General features: G+C 52.3%; 1 protein-coding gene across 1 annotated transcript in view; it reads right to left on the reverse strand.

The window, feature by feature from the left end:
- Positions 1-4,773: 4,773 nt before the first annotated feature.
- KANSL3 (KAT8 regulatory NSL complex subunit 3) overlaps positions 4,774-27,250 on the reverse strand; it is a 60,928-nt gene continuing 38,451 nt past the window's right edge. Inside the window, exons 16-23 of the mRNA XM_065398288.1 lie at positions 22,538-22,729; positions 20,513-20,597; positions 19,332-19,486; positions 18,277-18,389; positions 17,255-17,477; positions 16,123-16,256; positions 9,829-9,991; positions 4,774-5,471 (exon numbers count right to left, since the gene is read on the reverse strand). Of these exons, the coding sequence (XP_065254360.1) occupies positions 4,921-5,471; positions 9,829-9,991; positions 16,123-16,256; positions 17,255-17,477; positions 18,277-18,389; positions 19,332-19,486; positions 20,513-20,597; positions 22,538-22,729 (1,616 nt within the window). The 3' untranslated portion in view covers positions 4,774-4,920. The remainder of the gene's footprint in view (positions 5,472-9,828; positions 9,992-16,122; positions 16,257-17,254; positions 17,478-18,276; positions 18,390-19,331; positions 19,487-20,512; positions 20,598-22,537; positions 22,730-27,250) is intronic.

A 27,250-nucleotide genomic window follows, 5' to 3' on the forward strand; every position in this document is an offset into this window, starting at 1 on the left:
CCTTTTTCACATCCCACAGCTGCAACTGTCTCCCGATCTACCTTGGCATCCCCCTCCCAGAGGCTGGCGCAGATTAGGCGGAGAAAGAAAAGGACACGGGACGACATGTTCTCAGAACTTATGGGCTGCTCCCGAGCCGAGGCGGCCCAGCAGACCCAGTGGAGGGAGAACATGTCCCAAATCCATCGATCACACATTGAACGGGAGGAGAGGTGGCGTCAGGAAGACCAGCAGGCGACTCAAACGTTGCTTGGACTAATGAGGGAGCAAACGGACACGCTCCGGCGCCTTGTGGATGTTCTGCAGGACCGGAGGCAGGAGGACAGAGCCCCGCTGCAGTCTCTCTCTAACCGCCCTCCCCCGCCACAAAGTCCCATAGCCCCCTCACCCAAAGTCCCAAGAAGGAGAGGCGGCAGGGGCCGTGAACACTGTCACTCCACCCCTGCAGACTGCTCAAGTAACAGAAGGCTCTCATTCCCCAAAATTTGATAAGTCCTTTTCTTCCCACCTCTCCCAAGCCCCCGGCCCAGTTTCATCCCCTAACTGTTTAGTTGCTAATAAAAAATACGTTTCTTTTAATTACTGTTTCCATCATGTTCTTTTAGAGGACAGTGTGTTTGAAGGGGGGGAAGGGGATTGGTAATTGGACAGGACAGTCACCTTTACCAGGGTACAGACAGGGGGGCATGTTCAGCAGCAGGTCACACACACATTGCAGTCACTAGGCACCCTGGTCAGTCTGGGAGGTGGTTTTTATGTTCTGTGTGTGGGGGGCTATGTGAGTTTGTGGCGGGGGAGGGCGGTTAGAGATCTTATGCAGCGGTCCTTATCCTGGATCAGAGAGCCACGCAGCAGCGTCCTCCCCCGCCACAAAGTGACATAGCTCCCACACACAGAGTCCCGAAAAGGAGGGGTGGCAGGCTCCGTTGAAACAACCAGTCCAGCACTGCGGACCGCTCTAGGAGCAGGAGCCTGTCATTCCTCGAGTTTATAAGCGTTCTTTCCATCACTACGCCCGCTTCCCACCACAGTCTGCGTCCCAGTTTCAACCCTTTACCGCGAAACCCGTAATAAAGACAACGGTGTTCAATAACAAAGTTCCATGTATTTTATTTTTAAACGTGTGTTGGAAGGGGGGTGACGGGGTGAACGGGGTATGTAGCTGCAGAGGATAGTCAACATAAACTGGGTAAAGAAACGGGGGCAGGTTCAGCTTCTCTTTAAACAAAGTTAATAGTCACAGGTTACCCTGCTCACTGAGGAACCTAGCTTTCAAAGCCTCCCGGATGCACAGCGCGTCCCGCTGGGCTCTTCTAATCGCACGGCTGTCTGGCTGGGCGTAATCAGCAGCCAGGCTATTTGCCTCAACCTCCCACCCCACCATAAAGGTCTCCCCCTTGCTCTCACAGAGATTGTGGAGCACACAGCAAGCTGCAATAACAATGGGGATATTGGTTTCGCTGAGATCAGAGCGAGTCAGTAAGCTTCTCCATCTCCCCTTGAGACGTCCAAAAGCACACTCCACCACCATTCTGCACTTGCTGAGACGGTAGTTGAAGAGTTCTTTTTCAGTGTCCAGGGCGCCTGTATAGGGCTTCATGAGCCAGGGCATTAGCGGGTAGGCTGGGTCCCCGAGGATCACTATAGGCATCTCCACATCCCCAAGAGTTACTTTGTGGTCCGGGAAGTAAATACCTTCCTGCAGCCGTCTAAACAGACCAGAGTTCCTGAAAACACGAGCGTCATGAACCTTGCCCGGCCATCCGACCTTGATGTTTGTAAAACGTCCCCTATGGTCCACCAGTGCTTGCAGCACCATTGAAAAGTAGCCCTTTCAGTTAATGTACTGGCTGGCCTGGTGGTCCGGTCCCAGGATAGGGATGTGAGTTCCATCTATAGCCCCACCGCAGTTTGGGAATCCCATCGCGGCGAAGCCATCTATGATGACCTGCACATTTCCAAGGGTCACTACCTTTGACAGCAGTAGCTCAACGATTGCGTTGGCTACTTGCATCATAACAACCCCCACGGTAGATTTGCCCACGCCAAAGTGGTTCGCGACTGACCGGGAGCTGTCTGGCGTTGCAAGCTTCCAGAGGGCTATGGCCACTCACTTCTGAACAGTCAGGGCTGCTCGCATCCGGGTGTCCTTGCGCTTCAGGGCAGGGGACAGCAGCTCACAAAGTTCCAGGAAAGTTCCCTTCCGCATCCGAAAGTTTCACAGCCACTGTGATTCATCCCAGACCTGCAGCACTATGCGGTCCCACCAGTCCGTGCTTGTTTCCCAGGCCCAGAATCGCCGTTCCACAGCATCAACATAACCCATTACCACCATGATGTTCACGGCGCGGGGTCCCGTGCTTTGCGAGAGGTCTGTGCCACTCTCAGACTTCATGTCCTCACCGCGATGCCGTAACCTCCTCGCCCGATTTCTCAGCATCTGCCTCTGGAAAAGGTGGACGATAAGGTGCGAGGTGTTGACAACGGCCATAACTGCAGCGATGGTCGCAGCGGGCTCCTTGCTCGCAGTGCTGTGGCGTCCGCGCTGTCACTCACCAGAAAAGCGCGCGAAATGAAATGATTGCCCGCCGGCGCTTTCAGGGAGGGAGGGCGGGAGTGACGGTTGGATGACGAGTTACCCAAAACCACCCTCGACACATTTTTTTCCCCAGCAGGCAATGGGGGCTCGACCCAGAATTCCAATGGGCAGCGGGGACTGCAGGAACTCTGGGATAGCTGCCCACAGTGCACCGCTTCCAATGTCGACGCTTGCCCCGTTAGTGTGGACTCACAAAGTCGAATTACTGCCCTTAGTGTGGATACACACGTTCGACTTTGTAATATCGATTCCACATATTCGATTTAAGTAAAATCGAACTACTCTCGTAGTGTAGACATACCCTTAGGGAATTGCTTGTGTGACTTGTGGTTAGCCAATGGGGTAAAACCAAAGTCTTTTCTGTTTGGCTGATTTGGTTTGCGTTGGTGTGCAAAGGGACCCCAGCCTGTGACTGCCCTGCTCTGAGCAATTTGTCCTGAATTGGTACTCTCAGTTGGGTCCCACCAAGGGCAGCATCGTTACAGGAGGAACGGTGCAGGTCTGCACTCTGTCTCCACATGCCCTGGGATGGCCCCGACCTGCGTTCCCTCTAAGCTGCATGGCCGCCCAAGAGTCAATCAAGTGCCGGGCACTGATTAGCAGAGCCCCACACATCCGGCAATGTGTGTTGAGGCGCCCCTCCCCCCCGCCGCTCTGCTGCTGCGCTGCTCCTGTCCTCTGCCTTGGAGCCCCTTGCCACCTGCTCCCGGGACCCTCCTGCTGGCTGTGCAGAGCGGAGGGGTGGGGGGGAAGGGAGGGCTGATGTCAGGGTGCCCCCCTCCCATGTACCCCACCTCTGCAAAGCGGGGGATGGGGACAGGGCTCAAGAGCAGGACGGAGCTGCTGGCAGCTGCTGCGGTCTGAACAAGCCTTCTGGTGAGTGCCGCTGGTGAGCACACAGTGTCTCAGACTTCTGCAGCAGCCAGCGCGCGCACACACACGCGCACACAGAGTCCTGTCACACACACAGACTCACACCCACACCCATGCACCTCCCAACACAAACTTGTGTTACTATTGGTACTTCTTGGTACTTCCTGCAATGCACCTATATTCTCTGTAATTTTATTCTTTCAAGGGGCTATTTTAGTTTTTTGACTGGTCTGTGCATTTCATAATTTTATTTCTCTTGTGCTTGAATTTAATTCTTTTGAGTAGTGAGTTCTAAAATGCCGAGCCTGTCCTGGCTGGGGTAATTACCCCTATGATAACCTTTTAAAAATATATATTATATCGAGGTTTTTTGTTTCCACTGGTGGCTCACATCCGCACATCACCTCGATATCGGTGCACATAAAATTCATTCCGCACATGGATGGAAAAAATGAGAGGGAACGCTGGTCCCGACTAGTTTTACGGGACTTCTTCCTTTGCGACTGCGAGGAGGATAGACAGATCCTCCGGCTCTTGCGGAGACACCAGCACTGGAATGCGGAGCAACCTCAGCCCCCGAGCCCAAGGTGCCAGACGCAGGCCTCGGTGCCAGAACAGACCTCATGGCCTGCTCAAGAAGGTGCTGCTTCAACCATAAGTCCCTGGCCACCTGGGTTCTTTTGGTGAGCAACTGCTGCTTAGTGTGTCCCTTGCCTAAACACAGCACACACCTCGTGCGAGGATCACTATTAGCAATCACTACGCACACTCCACAGCAGTGCTTGAACCCTGGTGAGGACATCACACAGGGCAATAAGTATCCCAACTAACGAGCTTAACCAACACTATCTAGGGTAGGGCTAGCTATCTAAAAGCTGCATACACGAAGAGGAAAACAGACAGAGAAGGGGAGGTGATAACCACACAGAGCTCTGACTCCAGCCATGCATGGTGAGAAGGAACTGAGGGGGGCTGGGCAGCGCCGCCTCAAATAGCCAGGGGACGGCACAAACACCAGCCCGACAGGTACTGCTAGGCAAAGTTCTCCAGCTCCAATGCACTGGGCGCACACATGCCTGTGTGGAATGCAGCTGCACCTCCCCAAAGAAGAAGGGGGCAGCATTTACTCCCCTCATATGGTGCTGGGGGGCTCATCTGTTTGCAAGGCTCTGAAATCCTTCACTGAAAGATTTGATTTCCATTCCATGCTGAGAATCTAAATCCCGCCTCCTCCTCAGGCTATAACGCAGGCGGCGATCAAAGGAGAACGCTACAATGAAGAGATCACACGATTGAAAAAAAATAGTTTTATTAAACAGCAAGAGAAAACCCCAAACCAAAAGAAATGTCCATTTGGGCCCAGCATGGGTGCTGCACTCCCGCAGCCAACAGTGCTAGTTCATATTGAAGGCAAAACTCAAATTCATGGCAAAGCGGTGCTGAATTCGCTATGGCTTCTGGCTGATCGTGGGTCCCGCCGTTGCGAGGATGGATGGGCTGGCCAGGCTGCTGCCCAGCGTTATAAGTGTGGTGCCAGCCCCAGCCGGAAGCATGCCCTGTGGCAGCAAATGTCTATTAGCCAGAGTCTCCCTGGTGTGGATGATGGTGCTCCCATTGTCCACCACAGAGGGCACCTTCCCCAGGGTCTCCACTGCCCCGAGGGTGTGGCCGACCTTCTCCACCCTGCGCCCCAAGGGCCCGTCGCCCTTCGCCGCCAGCGTGGAGGTCAGGATGACAGTCTTGGTGGTGTTCTGCAGGATGGGCCCCACTTTGGAATGCACCAGGCTGCAGGGCGGGCTAGCCGGCGTTGCAGAGGTGAAGGTCACAGCACCGGGGGGCGAGCTGGCGGAGGATGACGAGCAGGCAGACGAGGAGGGCGTCTGGATCCCCACAGGTTTCAGGGGGGCGCCGGCAGCCTCAGCCATCACGGACTTGGTGAGCGCAGACAGCTTGGCGTCTGACATGACATACAGGGTTTTCATGGGGCTGGTGGCGGTCACTGCGGGGACAGAGGGACAAAGACAGCTTAGTGTTCCCCTGTGCTCTCCACCGTCTCTACAGGCCAAGCCCACAGCAGCTGGGGCAGAGCAACCAGGGTGTGAGCTGTGCACTGCTCAGTGGGCAAGTTACTTTGTAAACCACGGCATGTGCACAGGTCATCCCCAGAGCCAGCCTATACCCCCATAACAGCAAGCACCCTAGCATGCTACGGCCCCCCGGGACACTTGGCACAGCACACTAGTACGACGTCCTGAGTGCCAGACCAGGGACCACCTATGCCAGCTGCAAATCCAGAAGCAGCCAAGGATCCAAAGTAATCCCCAAACTGCAACCCTCCTGGATAGGAGGACAGGTCTCCCTCAGGAAAGGGAGCAGAAACTCTCCTGGCCCACACTAGCGCCTTCCAGCCCACACAGAGCACCTCTTGTCTGGGCCAGGTTAAGCTCCAGCCATGCAATCAGTGCTCTCCTAGCGGCTGCGCTGTTCCCTGAGCTCCTGGGAACCCCCACAGCAACACGCACTATGCGACCGGGGGTACCAGTGCAGAGGCCCTCCATCTGGAGGATGAAAATCACAATGCTAGTAGACAACAGTGACCAATACCCAGCACTGGCATGAAGGTTCGCCTGCCTTGCCCTGATGCTGTTTCTCTGACTGGGGTAACGCTCCAGAGTCAGAATTGCCACCATGACAACAGCTCTCATCCTTAACTCACAGCCTGTCCTGCACTGTGTCCTTCCAGCAAGCTGATCAGAACGTAAGAACGGCCCTACTGGGTCAGACCAAAGGTCCATCTAGCCCAGTATCCTGTCTTCCGACAGTGGCCAATGCCAGGTGCCCCAGAGGGAATGAACAGAACAGGGAATCATCAAGTGATCCATCTCCTGTCGCCCATTCCCAGCTTCTGGCAAACAGAGGCTAGGGACACCATCCCTGCCCATCCTGGCGAATAGCCATTGATGGACCTATCCTCCATGAACTTATCTAGTTCTTTTTTGAACCCTGTTATAGTCTTGGCCTTCACAACATCCTCTGGCAGGGAGTTCCACGATCACTGCTTGTCTCCCGCGGGGGACAGGGAAACCACCGGATTCCCACTGACCATGGCAGGCTTGTGGGAGGATGACGAGGCCTTTTCCCCAAAGCTACATGTATTGCACAGAACCCATGACCAGCAGTGACTGGTTCATCTCACTCACTGGCCTGAAGACTGAGCCATACTGGCCTGCGTTAGCTGAGCTCTAAGCGAAAGCTCTGTTAGCACAGGTCACGGTGCCTTCAGCTCCACCTTGAGGAGCAGAGGCGTGAGGAGGTAGGAGAAGCTGCCATGGAGGCTGCCCACATTCTAGCCACACGCAAACCCCAGGAGGGAGCCGAGAGGCAGCTGAGACCGCCAGAGTAAGGAGGGAGGTCTACTTGGGGTTCCTCAAAGGAACGGCAGAAGTGCAAACGTACAGCAACTCTAATGCTGGAGGAAGCAGGCAAGACAGGAGCTCTTGCACAGACCAGAGGGAGCGGGGTACTCAAAGGACGTTAGGCCAGGCAAGTACTGAAACTGAGGTCAGCTGCAGAGTGGAAGGGTCAGATTCATGCCCCCATTACTAAGCGGTGGCCCTGACCTCTCCCACTGCACAGCACACTCCTCTGGTGCATGCCTTTGGGGGCCCAAACAGCCTGGATTTGCCCAACACCAGGTCCCCTTTCACATGCAGGTTCAGGGAAAGCCCTTGCTGCGGATCCACTGTCCTTCAAACCCTTGGCAGCAAAGTGGCTGCACAGAGAACAGCTCTATGGCTGGAGCACAACACCCCTGTTCTTCAGCACTGATCATGTCCAGCAGGCGTGCTGCGTCTTCCAGCCAGTGATGCCAAAGCACCTCCCAAGCAGGCAGGGATAGTCTTGTGGTTAAGGCACAGAACGTCAAGTCAGGAGACCTGGGTTTTAATCCCTGCTCAAGCTGGCATGTCTGACCTTTAGCAAGTCACTCAACTCCCCTGTCTGTACAGCACAGAAATGATTGGGAGACTTAATTAGTGTTTGTGAAGCACTGTGAGATCACTGGATGTAAATCTGCTGTAGAAATGCAGAGTAGTATATAGGCAGATCATTTCACCATCAATCCAAATGTAGACACCTCTGAGTGGGACTAGAGCAGCTGTTTAGGTCAGAGAGAGAACAAGATGACCACAGCCAATTAAAATCGCAGGGAGGGGACATTCAAATGAAATTACCAAATTTACATTTGGCCAGGACTCCAGAACTCTTTCTATCGTTGTGAAAAGCACTACTGGCGCCAGAACGGCCACAGCCGAGGTCCTATTCATCGCAACGAAAGACGGCACCTATGGCAGCACAGTGGCCCCAGCAGTAGGCCAGGGCATTATCTCAGCCCTACCTCATGGGTCACACCAGCACTTCCCAGGCAGGGAACGCAAGCTTGTGCCCAGGGAGGACATGCTGCGTCTCACAAGGCGGCAGCTGGCTACATTACCTTTACAGCAGCCGGCCAGACTGTATGCCAGCACGGCTGTCAGATTCACAGGGAGCAAGTGCTACAGTGGCAATTATCTGGGACAAGATGAGCCCTCCTCCCCCACCACCTGACCTCCACCCAGGGGCTCTGATCTCTTTGAGGCTAGGAGGCAGGATCTGGTGGAGTGAGCTCCAAACACATGAATGCTGTTGAGTGAGGAAGCTTCCTGCAGGTGCTCAACCCCTGGCTAGGTGTCCTGACTGCAGGTCCCCATAGCCATTGCCTTAGCACAGGAACAGTCTCATGCCACAAAGACAGGACCCTGAACGGTGCCCAGCTCAGCACCCCTGGCATGCTGGGATGTGCCTAAGATAAGGGCACTTACAGGCTCATCCGGGAGCACAAGGTCCTGACACAGAAAGCTGGAGTTTGACTTACCCTGCTCCTTTTAGTGACTCAGGGTACTAGGAATCAAGGCAAGGGCATCTGCATGCCACCAGCCATCCCAAGGATCAGGAGCAACGTTACCCCTCCCCGCCATCACAAACGCATCACACAACTCACCAAATTCACTATGGGAGTGGCGCTCTCCTTCCTCTGAAGCGTCAGTTTGGGGCCACCACTGGAGGCAGGGTACCAGTGAAGTTGAACCAAGAGGTCTGAGCTGGTATGGAAAATCCTAGACTGCACTGTTGAAAACCACACCCTTGTCCTTCCGTCTCTCACCCCTCCCCCCCTCTTTGTTTTGCTTGTATTTCTCGGCTGGGCCGGGCTTTGTTGCGACCGTAAGCTCTGAAGGGCAGCGGCTGTATCTGCTGTGTTTTTCTCTGGAGCTACTGCAGTTCTGGCCACTAAACAAACCACCAAGAATACACTGACTCTGCTACTGGGCTAACAGTCATCCAGGGCCACTAGCCACACAAGAAAGCTTTCTGCAAACAACCACGGTGGCCCTCTAGCTAAAGTACAAATAGCAAAGGGAAACACTTCAAGCTAAGAGAGAAAAAGAAAACAGCATTTTCCCACTTCCCTGTTGATCTGAGTGGGAGAACTGCTGGGGTCTGAGGTATGCGGTGATTCTAGCCTGCAGGCACTGGGAGATCATCAGAGTACCAGGCCCCAGCCTCTGCAGAAGAGCAGGGATTTCCAAGCACTCCAGAGCGGTTTGCTCAGACCCCAGCACTCTGAGAAATCTGGCAGACAATTAAACACAGCTCCATTGTTTTCAAGTGGGGCTTTGTCCAGTCTGTTCATTTCGCCCAGAACGCTTATCATCCATTTGCCTCTAGAGCTTTTCTCTTCACTTTGAAACCAACAGGAAAGAAAGACTCAAACCAGCCGTGATGCAACTTATCTTACTAAAGCATTTCAAGGATACAATAGACTGCAGCTTGGTTGTGTGGATTTGGATTCTCCCTGGGCAGTTGCAACAGACACACTTATTGAGCTGCAGTGGGTTGGATCCCTTCTCCCTAGTCTAGGTCAACAATAATGCACAGCAGGGAGAGCGGCTAGTGTTGAAAGCGCACGCTGTAGGGCAGCCGATCATAGCCAGCAGAAATGCAGAACCTGAGCAGTCAGTAGCTTCAGGCCATGGAGCTGAACTATCTCGGTGTTTGGGCTAATGGTCTCAGTTACACTGCGCTACATCCGCCCCTTGCGCTGTCACGCCCAATGAAGTGCACACACGTACTCAAAGAAACCAGTTAATTGGGGGATTGAGACTTTTTAAAAAAACCAACAAGGTAGTTGGGTGTCCTGGCGATCCAGCCACACCACCACAGCAACCCTGCGAGTCACCAGGCAGGCATGGCTCCAGCCCTTCCTCCACACTGACCCCAAGGCCTGGCTGCGTGTGCCCCAGAACTGCCATGCGCCTCACCTACAGGTGGCGTTGCTGCAGAGGTCAGGTGGGACGCGGGGTCAGCAGGAGCCGTCTCTATGCCAGCCTGAGCTTTGCTGAGTTCCATCTGAGACAGCAGCTTGCCAGGAGGGGCGGCACTGGAAGCTGGGGTGCTCAAGTTCCCAACTGCACCGTCTGGAGCCTGAAAGGGTTAAAGTAATTGAGACCCAACGGAACTGCCAAGCAGAGCAGCAAAAATTCACAGCATCCACAGGAGCTCGAGGAGTGTGATGCAGAGCGGGGATGCCGTCCGGCCCTTAGCTAGCGGGGCTCTCTCTTTCCATTGCCTGTAACCCCTCTCAGCAGCTGGAAATTCAAATCCACTTCTCTACATGTTTTAACCGTTCCTCTACTGCTCTTTTCCCTCCCTCCGACCAGTTACTTGTCAGCTGGAGGACTCTGTGGAACAAGACAAAGTTCTGCAAAGACCTTCATTGCAATATCCCCATCAGCCTTTGGGAAGGCAAGCTCAGCAGAGGTGACTGTGTCTTACTTAAGGCCTTATTCCCACCTCCACCAATGACTCCATGGGTGACCTTGGGCAAGTCATTTCCCCACTCCGTGCCTCGATTTCCCAGCTGTAAAATGCAGATAATACTGACCTATGTCCCTGTGGACTTGTGAGGCTTAAGAAGAGATTCTGAGCGCTCAGGGATCCTCTGATGAAAGCAACAATGTGCTGTTACTATCAGGATGCTGCCAACAGCACAACACGATTGGAAGCAGCATGTTCACATTCGCTTCTGCATCAGAAGAGCTCTCTGCCGGGCCGTGAAAGATGCATGAGATCCCTTGGACATTCAGCCTGATGTCTGTGCAGAGCCCATTCAGTGGGAGACCTCAGTAAAGCCGTCTAACCTTCCCCGCGCATTCCAGAAACTAACCAATTAGGGGATTCTTAAAGGATCTATTCAGCTCACGGCTGCACTGTGCCATCCACATCCAGATTCACCCGCTTGCATTCGCTTCAAGGGTATGTCTAGACCGGAATTAATCGGCTGCCAGTTAACAAACGTGTTGGTACATGTTATATGGAAATCTGCTGCCGTGAGCTGTGTCCAAATGGACGTGTATAAATGTGGTGGCTGATTCGAGTTACCCCCAGTGCAGACAAACCCTCAGCGAGTGGGGGAGGTGTTTGCCCCTCGGTCCCATCTCAGAGTGGGCTTGCTTCCTCCAAGAAGCCCCACACTAACCCACGCCACGTCTGTCAGACCAAACCTTCCTTGGGGGCTTGGCAATTGTGTGTCACTGAGGCTGGAAGCTCCCTTGTACAGTGTTTACATAAAGCCCCCTCCTAGCAGGGGATCCCAAAGACATCAAGGAGCCCGTTCTCCAGCTCCCCACCAGGCACGTGGCCAGTACCAGCCCTGTTCCACAGAGAGGGCAACAGAGACACAAAGAGACTTGGCCAAGGTGTTTCAGCAGGTCAGCTGCCGAGCCAGGAACGAAACCCAGGAGAGCCGCACTTTAACGAGATGGCCCATTCCTTTAGGAAGCGCACACCCTGTGCGCCGCAGATCACACCCAGGCGCAGTTCGCCTGCTAATAGCATCCCGTATCTGTTGTGTCTGATGAGAAACCTAGGACAGCATCTCTCACTAAGAAGAACTTGGCACCCACCCCGACAGACTGTGCTCTCTCCCTGTTCCCAGGCTAATTCTCCCTGATTACTAAAGTGATTTTCCAACACGGAGCAGTTTTCTGAAGTAGCCCAGGCAGGGCTGGACTTGCAGGATATTCTGAAGCCCTAAGAGCCTCTCTGCTTGGTGGTACTCGACCTGATTTTGACACTATTCATTTAAATGGCTTTATCCAAATTGAGACAAAACGTGGTTTAAAAAGTCTTGCACACTGCAACACCCAGTGGCCGAACAGTTTATTGCTTTGCCAGAAACCCAGGTCCAATTCCTTTGGTCAGAAGGGTCTAACCTGCTATGGAGATAGAGGCTCAACTCCATAACCCCCAGCACTGATGGGCTCTGAAGGGAGCAGATAACCTCCTCTACGCAGGCTGGGGCTGCTATATAAATGGGGGTATCCCAGAACGTGTAAAGGCAAGACGAATATTGGACTGGGTCGGTGTCCTGAGCACTGGCACCTGCACCTTAAAGAGAAGAGGGGCTGCAATCTGCTCCATTTGAGACAAGCTGGAGCAGACTCTGAAGGTCCTTAGAAGTTGCTAGCATGGCCTGTGCTGGGCAATACATTGGTACCCGGGCACCTCTCTCACAATGCTCTGCCAGCACAGATCAGGCAGGGTTAGCGTCAGTATGTTCACTAACACCGTATAATTCATTACAGGTTCAGCCGGCAGGGTCCTGGTCTGGGAGGCAGGAGATCTGGGTGCTTTGCCCAGCTCCACCACAATGCAACCTTGGGCGGGTCCCGGTCACATCCCTACCAGAATCCAGCTGGAAGCTCAGATCTCTAGCTATGTTTGCAGGGCTGGCAATTAGGGAAAAAACATCTTTTTAGCAAACGTGATCTGGAGTCCAACAATGCTCGTTTCTCAGAGTATCGCTGCACCCAGCAGGAGAGGACCAAAACAGAAGCCAATGGTTCAAATAAGGGTTCAGAGTCCCAACACAGTTGGCACTTTCGTGTTAAATGCACCCAAGCATCCTACTGCTTCACCCCTGCTGCACAGACAGACACGTCCACTGAGCTCAATTTCCCCCGGCTCCCTTCACCAGTGCTTTCTGCACCCCGTTTTCAACCATGTCCGGGAGGCCTGGCACCTAGGGCACAAGCTGGGAACTCAGGCAGGAATGACGTTTGCTGAGGAGACAACCTCAGCTTGTCAGTACTTGATGAGGAATGGAAACAGAGATCTATTCGGACCACGCTGGCACCAAAAGCTGATTCCTGCATCCGGGAGCTGGAGGATGAGGATCCCGGGGGAAAATGTTTCTCCTGACTGTGATGGTGTCTTTCTTATCGCACAGTCGAGTTCCCTGTTTTCGGCATCGCTAATGCAAGTTCCGCGCTGATGGCCCTGCCATAGGGGATGCAGGAGAGCAGACTGTGACTGGGGACTCTGAGCTGTCCAGTTTAATCAAATACCAATTTAATCAAATACCAATTTGTTATGAAGGATCTTTGCAGGAGCCCACGCCAGCGACCTGTAATTCAGAGGGGCATCTTCCTACATGTTCCTGTGTCCAATGGTAGTTTTCAGGGGCTACCTCAACAGCTGAAGTTAAACTCAGACCTGACTCTTCCACAGATGCCTTGTAAAAATGTTAACGACATCTTGTGTGTCTCTCGGCTTTCAGAGAGATCTGAAATCTCACCCAAGATCTCTCTCCAGTCTTTGCTGCTTTTTTCCAAGTTCTTGAGGTGGTTCCCAACTGGCTTGAGGGCTCTTGGTCTCCCTTTTTGACCTCCAGAAGCACCACGTTCACACACACACACACGGGAACTTGGACTGTCTTGCCCTTTTATATGGCTGGAGCCCAGTAGATAATTGGTTTCTAAGAGTCTGAGTAAAACCCAAACCTCAGCCAGGCAGGCCATAAAGTCTCTCAGTCTCACAAGGACCACGGTGTAGGCCCCCTCCTTGCCCAGCCACACCTTCCTCACCCTGCAATTTCCCTATGTCAAAAGACAAAACGGAGAGGCAGACCCAGGTTGCTGTAGCCCTGACAGGCCTTCAACACCAGCACCCTGCGACGCAGCATCTGACGGGGGCAGCTGAGCTAGTCAGGAGGGTTTCACACAATCCGTTCATGTTCTCACTTGGCTCCTGCACTTCAGCAGTTTGCAGAGCAGGGCCTAAAGGCCAGGCCTGGCTGTCACAGAGTCAGCCCTGGGTCTCAAGCGGGAGCAACTTGTGCTGTGGGGCTGAAGGCCTTAGGGTTCCGGTGCAGCCTGGGGCACGGGTCACTTGCAGGTTTACACTAGTGTCAATGGTGATTCTCTGTAATTTGACGTCTTTAAACCATGATTTGAGGCCGTCAGTGACTCAGCCAGAGGTTAGGGGTTTATTACAGGAGTAGGTGGGCCAGGTTCTGTGCCCTGTGATATGCAGGAGGTCAGACCAGATTATCTGAATACTCCCTTCGGACCTTACAGTCTGTGACGGTTCCAACTCTGCTGATGGTGCACAATGGGTGAGGGTCTCTGGCTGGAATGTGCAAAATGGTCCTTTCTGGCTTTGACATCTGCGAAACTACGTCTCACAACTGCAAACTGACGTCAGGCGGAGCCACTCCAGGGTACGTCTCCCTGGAGATTTCACCTTCTTCCTTTTTCACTCAAGGGAGTGAACACGTTCTAGCTGCTCATTTCCTTTCTGAACTCAGCCTTCGGCTGAACTTTGCCACTGCGGTTCTGAGATCACAAGGCTGGAACATCTGACACCATTAACTGTTTCTCCACTAAACAAATCTGCCTCTAACCGGGCAGTTTGTGTTCTGGATTCAGCCCCAGGACAAGACACAGCTGGGGGCTGGGAGGACGGCGACCTGAGTCTCTTTCCCAGGGAGGGCACTTGACAGGTCAGGAGTCTACAACCTTCTTCCAACAGCAGCCGGGCTCACTCCTGTCACAGTGAGTGTGAAAAATCCCAAGGGAGATTTGTCATGAAAAAATGTTACTCTATGGCAGTGTTTTTCAACCTTTTTGATACCAGGGACTGGCTTGCCACCTTCCTAAACTGTGTCAGGGAGCTCTCAGGGACCGTGTGCACCAGTCTACAGACCGGTCGTTGAGAAGCACTGCCCTAGAGAACATGATAAATGCTGAACATTCCCACTTCACTGGGTCCTGCCACCTGCATGGGGAAGAACAAAGTGTTGGGACCTGTGGAGGAGATGACAGTATGGAGACCCTGGTGTTGCCCACAGACATCTGCCAATCATTAGCCATCCAGGTGCCTGATCTCAGTTCAGGGATCTGAAGGCTTGAGGCACCAAGCTCCTGGCACAGGACGGGGCACCCCCCCGACCTCACTCTAGTTTGCCCCTTTGTTGAAGGAGCTGAAGGAGATGCAGCGAGAGACTCTGGAGTAGAGTCCTGCAACCTGACCCGACCCCTACAGAGCCCAACTACAAGCCTCAGGGTTGGGTTGGATATTAAACAACCCAACAGTCCTGGGCCTGGGGTGGGTCATCTCTGATTACCTCCTCCTGGCCCATGGGATTGGTGAGTTGACAGCTGTGTGCCCCACCCATCAGCCACCACCTCTCAGCACTAGGTCTGTGCCCATGAGTCGCAGCCCCTCTCATTGTGCAGCGCAGGGAGGTGCCAGTGGACAGCAGGGCATATAGCCACTGCTGCTCCAACCCCACAGGCAGGAGGCGGCAGGAGATGGACTGCAGGCACACGGTGTAGGGATGGGAAGTTCATGTCAGGCCGAATCCCAAGGACGAGGTGGCAGCACTGACATAGGTTCAGGGGAGGCAGCCCAGGGAGTGACCGCCCTGGGTGCGCAGCGCTTGGGCAGGGAGTGGCTGGTGGGCCAGGGTGAGGATCGGGCCGCAGGAGGGAGAACAGGGCTGGAGGGTAATTAGCCCTGGTGGCTCTAAGGAAGGAACAAAGTAAAGAAAATGGAGTCTGGGATGGCAACTACACCCTTGCAGCCCCAAGGGACTAACTACAAGCTTCAGGGTCAGGTATGAAAACAACATCAGGCTGGGTTTGGATTGTCTGTGGTCCAGTCAAGTTCAGGTCAGGATTTCAAATTAGGCCCAAATCGACCTCAGCTCTGGTGGGAGCCCCATTCCGCCTTCCTCGGCACAGAGCAGGGTCTACAAACACCTCTCCAGAAAGCCCCAAGTGTCAGAGGGACATTAAACAGGGATTCCCAGGCTGACACCAACTCCAGGTGTTTGGATCCAAAGTAATTGCCTTGGTTTGGCATTTTCAGTTGATTAAGTGCAGCAGTGACGTAACATCAGATACATTACTTGAGTAGAGGCCTCTGCGTTTGCGGCAGGAGAGGACTGATCTATCTCCAACCACTGTCCTACTAGGCCCCTTTCTGCCCAGAGAGCACGCTCTCCCTCACAAGGCCTCATTCCACTTCGGTCTCCGCTCTAGTCACAGGACAGTGGCACAACGGCTCATAAGGGAGTAAACACCCTGGCTTCAACATTAGCAAAACCCTAGTGAGAAAATCCCAGTGGGGGTTTCTGGGCCATATGGCAGAACTCTCTCCCCAGATGAGATGCTCCTGCACAAAACACGTGGGTCAGCAAACGCTGGTGATGGAAGCATGACATATGCCCAACGGCTTCTCTTCGCCTAAGACCAGAGGCCCAGAATTACCTGAGGTGTCTGAGTTTGCAGCTGCTGCTCCTCCGGCTGGGGCTGGATAGTCCCCACGGCCGCTTGGCTCAGGGCAGTGACACGGTTAGGCTGCCCCCGCAGGGTCACTGTAATGGTAGTTGGAGCCTTCAAGCCTGGAAGAGACAGGAGCGAGGCAAGTCACTGTGACCAGCCGATCTCCGAGCGCACGCTTTACCCCAGGCTTGGTTCTTCCGTTCACAGGAAAAGCAGATCAAACAGACACAACCCCCCCGCCAGCTGCCAGGCAGCTGCTCCCAAACTGCCAGCGACTGGAGATTAGCTGTAGGACAGTACGAACATGGAGTGTGGCAAGGATCACAGTGCCCAGCACAACATACAGCACAGCAAATCCACCTCTGGGAAAGCCCAACATGAGCTCTCCAGGCACAATCGCTGGCAGTAATATTCGGAGACCTGCACCCAGACCCCATGCACATTTCCTATTAACAGACCACGTGCTGTGTAACGAGGACTTCAGCACGACGTAATGCGAGTTCCAGAGCACGGAGCTGACGGCTGGAATGGCAGACACTAGCTCGGGTGAGCAGACAGGGCAAGGCTGACATTGGCTGGCATCTCTGAGGAACACACAGCCCGCATCCATACCTGGATCTTGGCTCTATGGCGCCTGGAATGCTATGAATTAGGGGACTCGCTGTTCAGAGGCAGCCGCCTGGCCCTGTTTGCAAGCCATGCGAGGTATAATTCAGCCTGGTATTAAGGAACATGCAAAGGGGACTTCAATCATGCGCATGATGAAGATCAACTCCTACTGGGGAGGAGATGGCTGTTCACGGTCCATGGTGGCGGATCCCCCCTTTACCCTGCGAGGGATGTAAATTCTCTTGCTGGACTCACGAATTCCAATCCCAACTCTGCCACTGACTCACTGGGACACCTTGTGCAAATCGCCTCCTCTCTCTGTGCCTCAGTGTCTCCACAGGGGGAGGCAATAGTTCCCTCCTCGCAGCAGCATCAGGAGGGTAAGTCGGCGTTCACAGAGCACTCTGAACTTCAAACAAGCTTTGTAAATGCGAACTACAGTCTGAAAGGAGATGGGCGGGTGCCTGCATCTCCATCTCACAACCCCCCACCAGCACTAGTCCCTTACCTGCTGCTTGATTGGAGATCTGAGCCAAGCCAGGAAGGCTGCTGGCCAGCTTGGCCAGCCCACCGTTGGTCAGCAACTGGTGAATAGCCGTGGGCTTCCCGCTCCCTGAGGCTCCAAGAGACGACAAGGATGTGGCGACTGGAATGGTGCGGACGATTGTCCCGGTGCCCGTGGTTATGGCACTCAGACTCTGGATAGGTGCCGGTGTCTTCCCAGCTGAGGTCTGCCAGGCAAGGCAAGTGCGGTGAGCACCAGAGAAGAAGGGGCAGGATGTCCTTCCCTGCTCCCCCTCACTCTCAAGGGCAGTTCGAGGTCTCAGAGGTCTGGCAGAGTCTTCCCACCCTTCATCCCAGTAGGCAGCGAGTGCATCTCAGCCCAAGGGTCGATGAAGTTTGGCCCTTTCACCATGGACACCCTGATTTTAAAATGAAGGGGCAGCCCATGGAGACTACTGGCCCTGACATGCAATAAACCACCTTGATCTGCGTGGAGGCTGCTCAGATAGAGGTGGAGCATTGCAGGGTGGGACCTGAAGTCTCCGCAGGCTGCCCCTGCTAGAGCTAATGGGGTTGCAATCCACTCCACTGTGAGAAGCGAGAGTGGAAGAGGCCCAGCAGGCTCTTCTCACCCACTCCCCGGGGCTCGTGCAGGACCATTCCCTACATTACATTTTCTAGTGTTTTGTCCAGTCTAGGTTTCAATGCCTCCTGTGCCAGAACTCCCATTTGCCATGCACCTCATGCTATCACTGCACCCAGCCTCCAGATGGGAGGGCAGGCTGCAGACAGCAGTGGTTCTTGTAGAGAAGGCACCCAACACCCTTGGTCCACAAGTACCCTCCTCCTGACCCAAGCGCCAAACACAAGAGCAGGAGCCTCAACAGAGCTTCTTACCCGCAACAGAGCTCTACTTCATCCATGGCGACAAGGATGCTGTCCTCCCAAGCTCTCTAGATCCAGTTTCCCGCTCTCCAGGAGAGCCCGTGCCTATCTGAAACCCTCCATATCGCTATGGCTGCCTACCTGTATGGACGGCCCCACGGATGCTACGCTCACTGGAAGGGCTGGTGATTTGGTGCCGATGTCCTGCAGGCTGAAGCTCAGTCCCTGCAGGAGGCTGCTAGCGGATGCTGCTCCTGAAAGCAAACAAGGCTGGGGAACAACCTGCCAGGAACAGCTAGTTTCTCACCCTTGGTGGACTAGCTTCAGCAGGAGGCTGTCCCCTTGAGTTATGCTGTCTCTTGACCTGTGGGAGCCCCTCGGTCCTCCCTATGAGCTATGTCTCTAGTAGGAAAACACCATTCTAGAACACGACCCAACATCTATCAGCTCGCATGACTGCAAACGGGATGTGCGCCCAGTGTAGGCAGGGCCAGTCATGTCTAGAACACCAGATAGCGAGCCACTTCCTGGTCCCGTGCAACTGAACTCGGTGGAAATGCTGCCATTAGAGCTGAGCGCATCATTGATTTTTTATTTCAGAAGCTGAACCAAAAAAATCTGACAAAAATGTGGTTTGGTTCAAACTGAAATTGAATTTTGATGGTTTTTCTTATAAAAAAAAAAATACATCTGGGGTTTGTTTGTTTGTTCTTCACGTTTTTCTGTTTTGCTCCCGGTCATTTTGGGACGTCTTTCACCCTTTTTTAATACTAGCTAAATTATTAAACAAAACACCATTTCAAAACAAAAAAGCTGAAATGTTCCATTTAAAAATGGGCCAAAATAAACCACTTTGGAATTTCCCCCCCCATTTCTAGTTTTATACTATTTGCCAAATCTGACCTGAAAGTGTCCCCAAAAATGGACTTTTCTGCAAATGTATTATTTGCTGAAACAATGTCACCTGGTCTAGCTGCCCTTGACCTCAATGGAAACAGGGTCTGGCCCCGTGTTCCATCCTCCACCAGGCTCACTTTCCAGCTCCTGAGTAAGCCACTGGCCTCGTCAAACCGCTGGGATAGCCGAGCACTGGGAAGGCTCTCGGCCACTCCCGGGTTAGAGCAAAGGTGCAGGCAGGGAAACACACAACTAATTCCCCAGATCCATCTCACGGGCATGAAGAAAGAGGTGGGTACCTTGGAGCGTGTTGCTAGGCTGGGCCTGCCTGCAGTGGGTGCTGCTGGCCACCAGCCTGCTCTGCAAGGAATGGAAGGCGCTGGGAGCTGTGCTGCTAGGGATCATGGCCGAGGGGGTAGAGCTGAGGGAGGGGGTTTCTGCCACAGAATTCAGCCTGGAAAACAAAGAAACACGGCAAATGCACTCCAGTAACCAACAAACTCCAAGGGGATGTATTTCCAGGACAAAGATTGCAGCCAGGGGGTCAAACGCAGCCCATAGCTACTCTTCTGGAAGGGCTGGGTGAGGTTGAAAACTTTACTGTGGTGAACTCAAAACAGCAGCAGCGGCTGTGCCTCCATGATGGGAGCTAGAAGCACGCACAAACAGAGTAGGATGTCTATTTCTGAAATGAGGGGTGACTGTAGCCCTCTGCCCCCATGCCATGCTGACTGGGTGTTATACACAGACAGACTCCACCTTTGGAGTTAAAGGACTTCTCAATTTAAAACTGTTTTTATTTTCCAGATCCTGACTCCAGTTCCCGGTTAAAGGAAGGGCTGCCGCTCTGAGGCATACAGCAAACCAGAGCGGCACCATGGGAGATGAGAAGACTAAAGCAGCATTAGATGCACAGCAAGAACACACACACCCCCGGGGGGGGGGGGGGGGGGAGGCATTTCAAAGGAGAATTACTTTACTTTAAATACTCCTCCAGCCCTGGGGAGCAAGAGTCTGGCAGCAGGCAGGGCTGCCGCACTGGCAGAGACAAGGGCCGGGCAGGGATGGTTCTTTAAGGACAGGAACTGGAGTCCAGGTTAAGGCAGAAGATGCAGGGAGAGATAAAGCAGTGCCAGGGTCACAAAAGATCAGGAGGTTTGAATCTATCATTTCAATCTTTGTCTCCACCATATAGAGAGAGATATACCTACCACCGGGACACCCTCCCCGCTACTCCCCTCGCTCTGCCAACACGTCTCAGGACTGCCCTGCAACAAGTCAACACCCATGAGGGGTAGGTTCCAGGGGGTTGGATGTCTCCTGTATCTCAGGATTCAGACTCAGAGCTGGACATCTGACATGTCCTTTCACACTCAAGGTCTGAGGAAGTGGCAGACACTGAAATCACTACTCTCTGGAGCCTGGCATCGGCTCAGCTCTCTCAGAGCTCCACAGATTAAAAATAAAACGATACACTCACTTGGGGGTGGTAAGTAATCCCGAGAGCTCCTTCATGCCTGACCCAGACTGGCCTGCGGTCACGGTGGGGAGCTTTCCTGCCACACCTGTGGGAAATAAAGAAAAACAAGAGACGTAAAGCTCTGCCCTATTCCAGCCTGTGGGGAACCCCCGCTATCACACACGACCCAGTGACACGGAGCAGTGCTGGGGGAACCGAGCTCATCCTGCTGCTCGGAGCACTTTTTAAAGGAAAGCTCCAGTGCAGTCCCAGATATTTTCTAGCACGTTCTAGGAGAGCGAGTCGTTCCAGAAACATCACACCAAATAGAATCACTAATAAAACCAGGAAGTTCCATTGCGACAATCTCGTGATGCACAATAGGACTGAGGGAATCAGCTTCAACACTGGAAAGCACTGGATATCAGGTGCTCAGCACAGGGATGCAAGCATCTCTGGTGACTTCCACTAATCTGCTTCTACTAATCCTCTCCTTCACTCGCACCCCCACTTCCTCCTTGCCAGATTATTATTATCATACAATTCTACTGCCTCGATGGATCATTGAGCACATGCCGGTTTTCTAGTGGTTGATTTTGTAAGCATTCTATTGAGACACTTTACAAAATACACAGAAAGGCCGGTGAGTTACAATATTTGTTTATTGCGGTGTCTGGGATACAAATGCGTTTGTCCTGTGTATTCCTCCTGCTCACGTACGGTAAGAGGGAATTCTTGTTTGGTTCATGTTTACTTCTGCATTTCATTTTTTTTCTGTGAAAAGAAATAAAGTTTTGAAAATTAAAAAAAAAGTCCAGGAAATCAGAGACTTTCAAAGCTGTCGAAGGTAAGCCACAATATATTCATTAGTTAATTTTCACAGTAAAACCAACTGTTAAATTAACCAAGAAATGTTGCAAAATGGATCGATTTACTTTACAGCTTTGAAAAATCTCTGATTTCCCAGGGCTTTGGAATGGCGTGCTGACCCTTTCAGCTCTACACCGCACACTAATTCTGCTCACTCACAATTACCTTTAAGAGTTATTTTTTGGTGCTCCAAGCAGAAGTCCTACTATGCATCAACCTGGCCTACCACAACAGAGAGTTTCCTTCATGTACCGTGGTTACAATAAGCAAACAAAATTCCTGGCCTCCTCTCCAGTGTTGAAGGGAAACAAAGCTGAACACACTACAGCTCTCTCTGGACTGCAGCTCACCAGGTTGCAACTCACGTCACAGCAGGGTTTTCCTAACCCAGGAGAAGACTGGAGAAGAGTTGGATTTTGCACATGTACATATAAAAGGTGTATTTGACAGGCCGTTGCAATGCCCAAGGGGATCAGCAGAGCAGGAAACTATTCTATACCGAGAATACACAGAGATTCTTCCAGTGGGAGCCAACATCAAATCCCAACATGGTCCTCCCTTTATGGCAGGAGCGGGTCCCGGATGAGATCTTTGCAGAGAGATTCCAACCTGTTTGGGAGTCCTTTGTTGTCACTTCTACGGCATCAGGGTATGAGGGACACTTAAGCAAGCCACAGACTTACAAAACCGAACCAGACCGAGTGTCCCTCAAGACCAGCATCCTGCATCCAGCAATGGCCTGAAGCTTCAGAGGAAACTGAAAAGACCATCTCCCTCCCAACTCAGTAGATGGTGCAATGTCATACATGGAGGGAAAACTCCTTTTTGCCCCCCACACAATCAGCCTTTCACCCTGGCACATGCAATCTGAATGACTCTCTAGAACCGAAGCTTATGCCATAGGCTCTGCTGTGTATCTATTAAGGGACTTCAAACCCCAGCCTTCCCCAAGCATCACTGCGCACCAAGTCGCTGGCACCTAGAACCACTTAGACTGCCTGCCATGTCTAAATCCTTAAAGAAGAAGGTTCCTACCCCTTTGGCTCCATCTTTGTCAGCAGACACATCCTCATACCCAGAGCTGGCCTGGGACACACCAACTACCTGCTCTCCATGTACATGTCACTGAATGTAAATGTCTCTGGTTTAAAGAGCAGTTCTGGAACTGGGACTCACTTTCCGGCTGTGCAACGAGGGGCACTCCATTCCCTGTGCCAGCAGCTTCCCCGTGGGAGACAATGGTCACCTTGATTTTGGCTCGCTTGGAGGATTTGCTGCAATGGGTCGGGCTGGGGGTTTGATGTCTCTTCAGCTGCATTCGCACATCTTCTTTCTCAGTCCCTTCTGGCTGCTCTGAGGAGACTGGAACTGGGGGAGACAGAAGCATATATTTGAAACCAATACCTGGTGCCTTGAGCATAATTCCAGCACAGATGATAATGCAATATATACCCAGAGAGGGACACAAGCCCATGCATATTCTCCACAGCTTCCTTCATGCTGCCCCCTCCTGCCACCCATACACCAGGACTCAGACTCTAAGGTCAGAAAGGACCATCATGATCATCTACACGGACTCTGGCTGAGTCACTGACGGCCTCAAATTATGGTTTAAAGACATCAAGTTACAGAGAATCACCATTGACACTAGTGTAAACCTGCAAGTGACCCGTGCCCCAGGCTGCACCGGAACCCTAAGGCCTTCAGCCCCACAGCACAAGTTGCTCCCGCTTGAGCCCCAGGGCTGACTCTGTGACAGCCAGGCCTGGCCTTTAGGCCCTGCTCTGCAAACTGCTGAAGTGCAGGAGCCAAGTGAGAACATGAACGGATTGTGTGAAACCCTCCTGACTAGCTCAGCTGCCCCCGTCAGATGCTGCGTCGCAGGGTGCTGGTGTTGAAGGCCTGTGTCAGGACTACAGCAACCTGGATCTGCCTCTCTGTTTTGTCTTTTGACATAGGGAAATTGCAGGGCGAGGAAGGTGTGGCTGGGCAAGGAGGGGGCCTACACCGTGGTCCTTGTGAGACTGAGAGACTTTATGGCCTGCCTGGCTGAGGTTTGGGTTTTACTCAGACTCTTAGAAACCAATTATCTACTGGGCTCCAGCCATATAAAAGGGCAAGACAGTCCAAGTTCCCGTGTGTGTGTGAACGTGGTGCTTCTGGAGGTCAAAAAGAGACACCAAGAGCCCTCAAGCCAGTTGGGAACCACCTCAAGAACTTGGAAAAAGCAGCAAAGACTGGAGAGAGATCTTGGGTGAGATTTCAGATCTCTCTGAAAGCTGAGAGACACACAAAAGATGTTGTTAACATTTTTACAAGGCATCTGTGGAAGAGTCAGTTCTGAGTTTAACTTCAGCTGTTGAGGTAGCTCCTGAAAACTACCATTGGACACAGGAACATGTAGGAAGATGCCCCTCTGAATTACAGGTCACTGGCATGGGCTCCTGTAAAGAACCTTCATAACAAATTGGTATTTGATTAAAGGTCTGCCGAAAGAGCTGTTTGAAAATAGTGCCCATTATTTACCTGGACCGGAGAAGGCCGTATTTACTGCAATATTACAGAGCCTGTCACTATCTGTGGGCTGAGCAAAGGGACTAGCAGCACGCCAAGGCTTCTGTATTTGGTTGATTTGTTTCCTCTGTTTTATATTATTTTCCTTATTCTAATCCTTAAATACAGTAAAAGGCCCTGTTGTGCCAGGTGCTGCACAGACGTTGAGGAGGACACAGGATTTTCAGTATAGAATCTAGATGTTTCAAACTCAGGCTGCTTCCTGGGGAGATTTTGGGAAATGGAAGTTGGTTACAGAGGGCTGGTCTATGTTGCCTTAACTACAAAATTTCACATCCTGTGCAATGTAATTAAGCCGCCCCAAGCCCCGGTGTAGACACCACTAGTCGACAGAAGAGGTGGGTTTACTACGGTGCTGGCAGACCCGCTTCTGTCACTCTAGTGAGTGTGAACACGGCAGCAGCCCAGCTGCAGCACTGCATCTGTGCCGCTGTAGCATTTCTTGCACAGACATACCCTGAGCCAGCCCACAGAACAACACTTCATACTAAACATGCAAACTTTTCTGCAGAGTCCCCCGTGACAGTGACATGGCAGAAGGGGACGGACGAAGCTGCCCTGGGCTCAACTCTAATAGCACGTTTCCAGAATGCCCTGTGTCGAATTTCCCCCAGCTCCCTTCACCAGTGCGTTCTGCACCCCGTTTTCAACCATGTCCGGGAGGCCTGGCACCTAGAGTACAAGCAGGGAACTCAGGCAGGAATGACATTTGCTGAGGAGACAACCTCAGCTTGTCAGTACTTGGTGGAAAATTCCTTCTTGACCCCAAATATGGTGACCAATTCGATCCTACGCATTTGGGCAAGACCCACCAGCCAGACACCCGGGGAAGAATTCTCTGTAGTAACTCAGAGCCCTCCCCATCTAGTGTCCCATCACCGGCCGCTGGAGAGTCCTCTCTCTCCTTACCACTCACTTCTCTAACCTGATTTCCTTGTGCGTCACAAACTGCTGTATTTAGAATGAGCTCTTCATATTCTAAGGCAGCACAGTCTAAGGATCCTGTCTTCTTCTGCACTGAAGAACAGTGCAGGCTTATCACTCTATGAACCACTGCAGTAATAATGCCCCTTACAGAAGTGTTTTTCATTTCCAAAACACAGTACAAATATCAGCCCCCCATCACATATCCCCATTTTACCCATGGGGAAACTCGTGGCCCAGAGAGAGGTAAAGTGACTTGTCCAAATTCACACAAGCCTTTGTCAAAGCTGGGACCAGACCTCAGCTGCTGAGTCCCTGTGCTCTGCTCCAGCCGTCCCTGCACTGCAGCTCACATTGCTAGACTCCCACATCCATTGCTTTGCCAGAGTCAGTTCTTTATCGTGTTTCCTTGGTGCTCACCACCACAACTGTGCAGCTCAATCATTCCTGTACGTACCCTCGCAACACCCCTGCAAGGCAGGGTAACACTGTTATCCCCAAGGTACAGATGAGGAACTGAGGTCCACAAAGACTAAGGCCCAAATCCTTCAAGGTATTTAGGTGCCTAATTCCCATTGATTTCAGGATTGAGGCTCTGTTCCTAAGTGGCAGGCCCAAGGTGACACAGGGCGTCTGTGGCAGAGCTAGATCCCCTGCCTCTGTCCGATATCCTAACCTGTCTGGCCTCACATAGGCAAGCCGAGACTTCCATTTTTCTGCTCAACAGTTCCTTTGTACCTCATCCTCCCAACCCGCCTCGCCCCAGCACATCTGTTCTGTCCTGAGGCCTACTCTGTAAATTCTCTGGAGCACACACCACCGCTCCTAGCAAAATGGGACCCTCATCATGACTGGTACCCTGGGCACTAGGGGAACAGAAGTGATAATTAACCACAAGACCATCCTTCCTCAGGACCACATCTTGCCCATTTGTATTCCACTGTTGATCTGTAACTGCATAATCTCAATTTGGAACCCTGGAGTTCATGGCTTGCACCATGGTGTCCATCTCTTCACTGGAGAAGTAAGCCTGGTGCAGGAGAACGAGCAAGGGTGATGAAATGAAGGCCGGCTTTCAATGCAAAAGGTGCACCTCTACAGTGCTCAGAAAGGGAGTTCCCACCACACCTGGTCTCAGTCCACGCTGGGCTAAGGGGCGATAGGAGTAAGGTCCATGACACCAACCCTTTGCAAGCACTTTGGAGGACAGGATTAGAACTCAGAATGACCTGGACAAATTAGAGAAATGGTCTGAAATCAGCAAGATGAAACTCAATAAAGACAAGAGCAAAGTACTGCACATAGGAAGGAAAAATCAAATGCACAACTAGAAAACGGAGAATAATTGGCTAGCTCATAGTACTGCTCAAAAGGATCTGCGGGTCATTGTGGATCACAAACTGAATACGAGCCAACAATGCGATGCAGTGGTGAAAAAGGCTACTATCGTTCTGGGGTGCATTAGCAGGAATGTGGTATGTAAGACATGGGAGGTAATTGTCCCGCTCCGCTGAGCACTGGTGAGGCCGCAGCTGGAGTACTATGACCAGTTCTGGGCGCTGCACTTGAAGAACGATGTGGATAAACTGGAGAGAGTCCAGAGGAGAGCACCAGACATGATAAAAGATGTAGGAAACCTGACCTGTGAGGAGAGGTTACAAAAACTGGAGACATTGAGTCAGTCTTGAGAAAGGAAGACTGAGGAGAGACCTGAGAACAGTCTCAAATACATTAAGGACTGTTATAAAGATGACAGTGATCAACTGTTCTCCATGTTCACTGAAGGCAGAACAAGTAGTAATAGACTTAATCTGCAGCAAACAAGATTTAGGTTAGAGATTAGGAAAAACTTTCTAACTCTGAGGGGAGTTAAGCTCTGGAACAGGCTTCCAAAGGAGGTTGCAGAATCCTCATCACAGCAGGTTTTTAAGAACAGGTGGGCAAACACCTGTCAGGTTTAGTCTAGGTTTACTTGGCCCTGCCTCGGCACAGGGGGCAGGACTAGGTGACCTGTCACGGTCCCTTCCAGCCCTGCGATTCTAAATTCAAGAATATACAAAGCCTGCAAAAAGTCACTGAGGTAGTTAATTCCTTCTCCTATGGGGGTGGGGGAGGAGGGGCGGGTGTGTAGAAGAAATAGTCTGTCTTTGGGATCCAAGTTCCTTACTGAACAGCCTTCATCCTCCTGGAGATAAATGACACCACTTTGCAGGAGCAGGTCCCCTGACCTACTGCTGGGGGAGAGTGCAGTTGAACCACTTTACTGCTACGCATTTATTTGTTGGCACTGCTCTAACCCAATGCAAGCATCAATGCATTATTATCTTAGCACCTGCACCCAGGGTCCTGCTTTGAGGGAGCAAGGTGGGGTGCTGACTGCTAACAGACGTG

The sequence above is a fragment of the Emys orbicularis genome, chromosome 2, assembly GCF_028017835.1.
Source record: "Emys orbicularis isolate rEmyOrb1 chromosome 2, rEmyOrb1.hap1, whole genome shotgun sequence".
NCBI classification, from domain to species: domain Eukaryota; kingdom Metazoa; phylum Chordata; order Testudines; family Emydidae; genus Emys; species Emys orbicularis.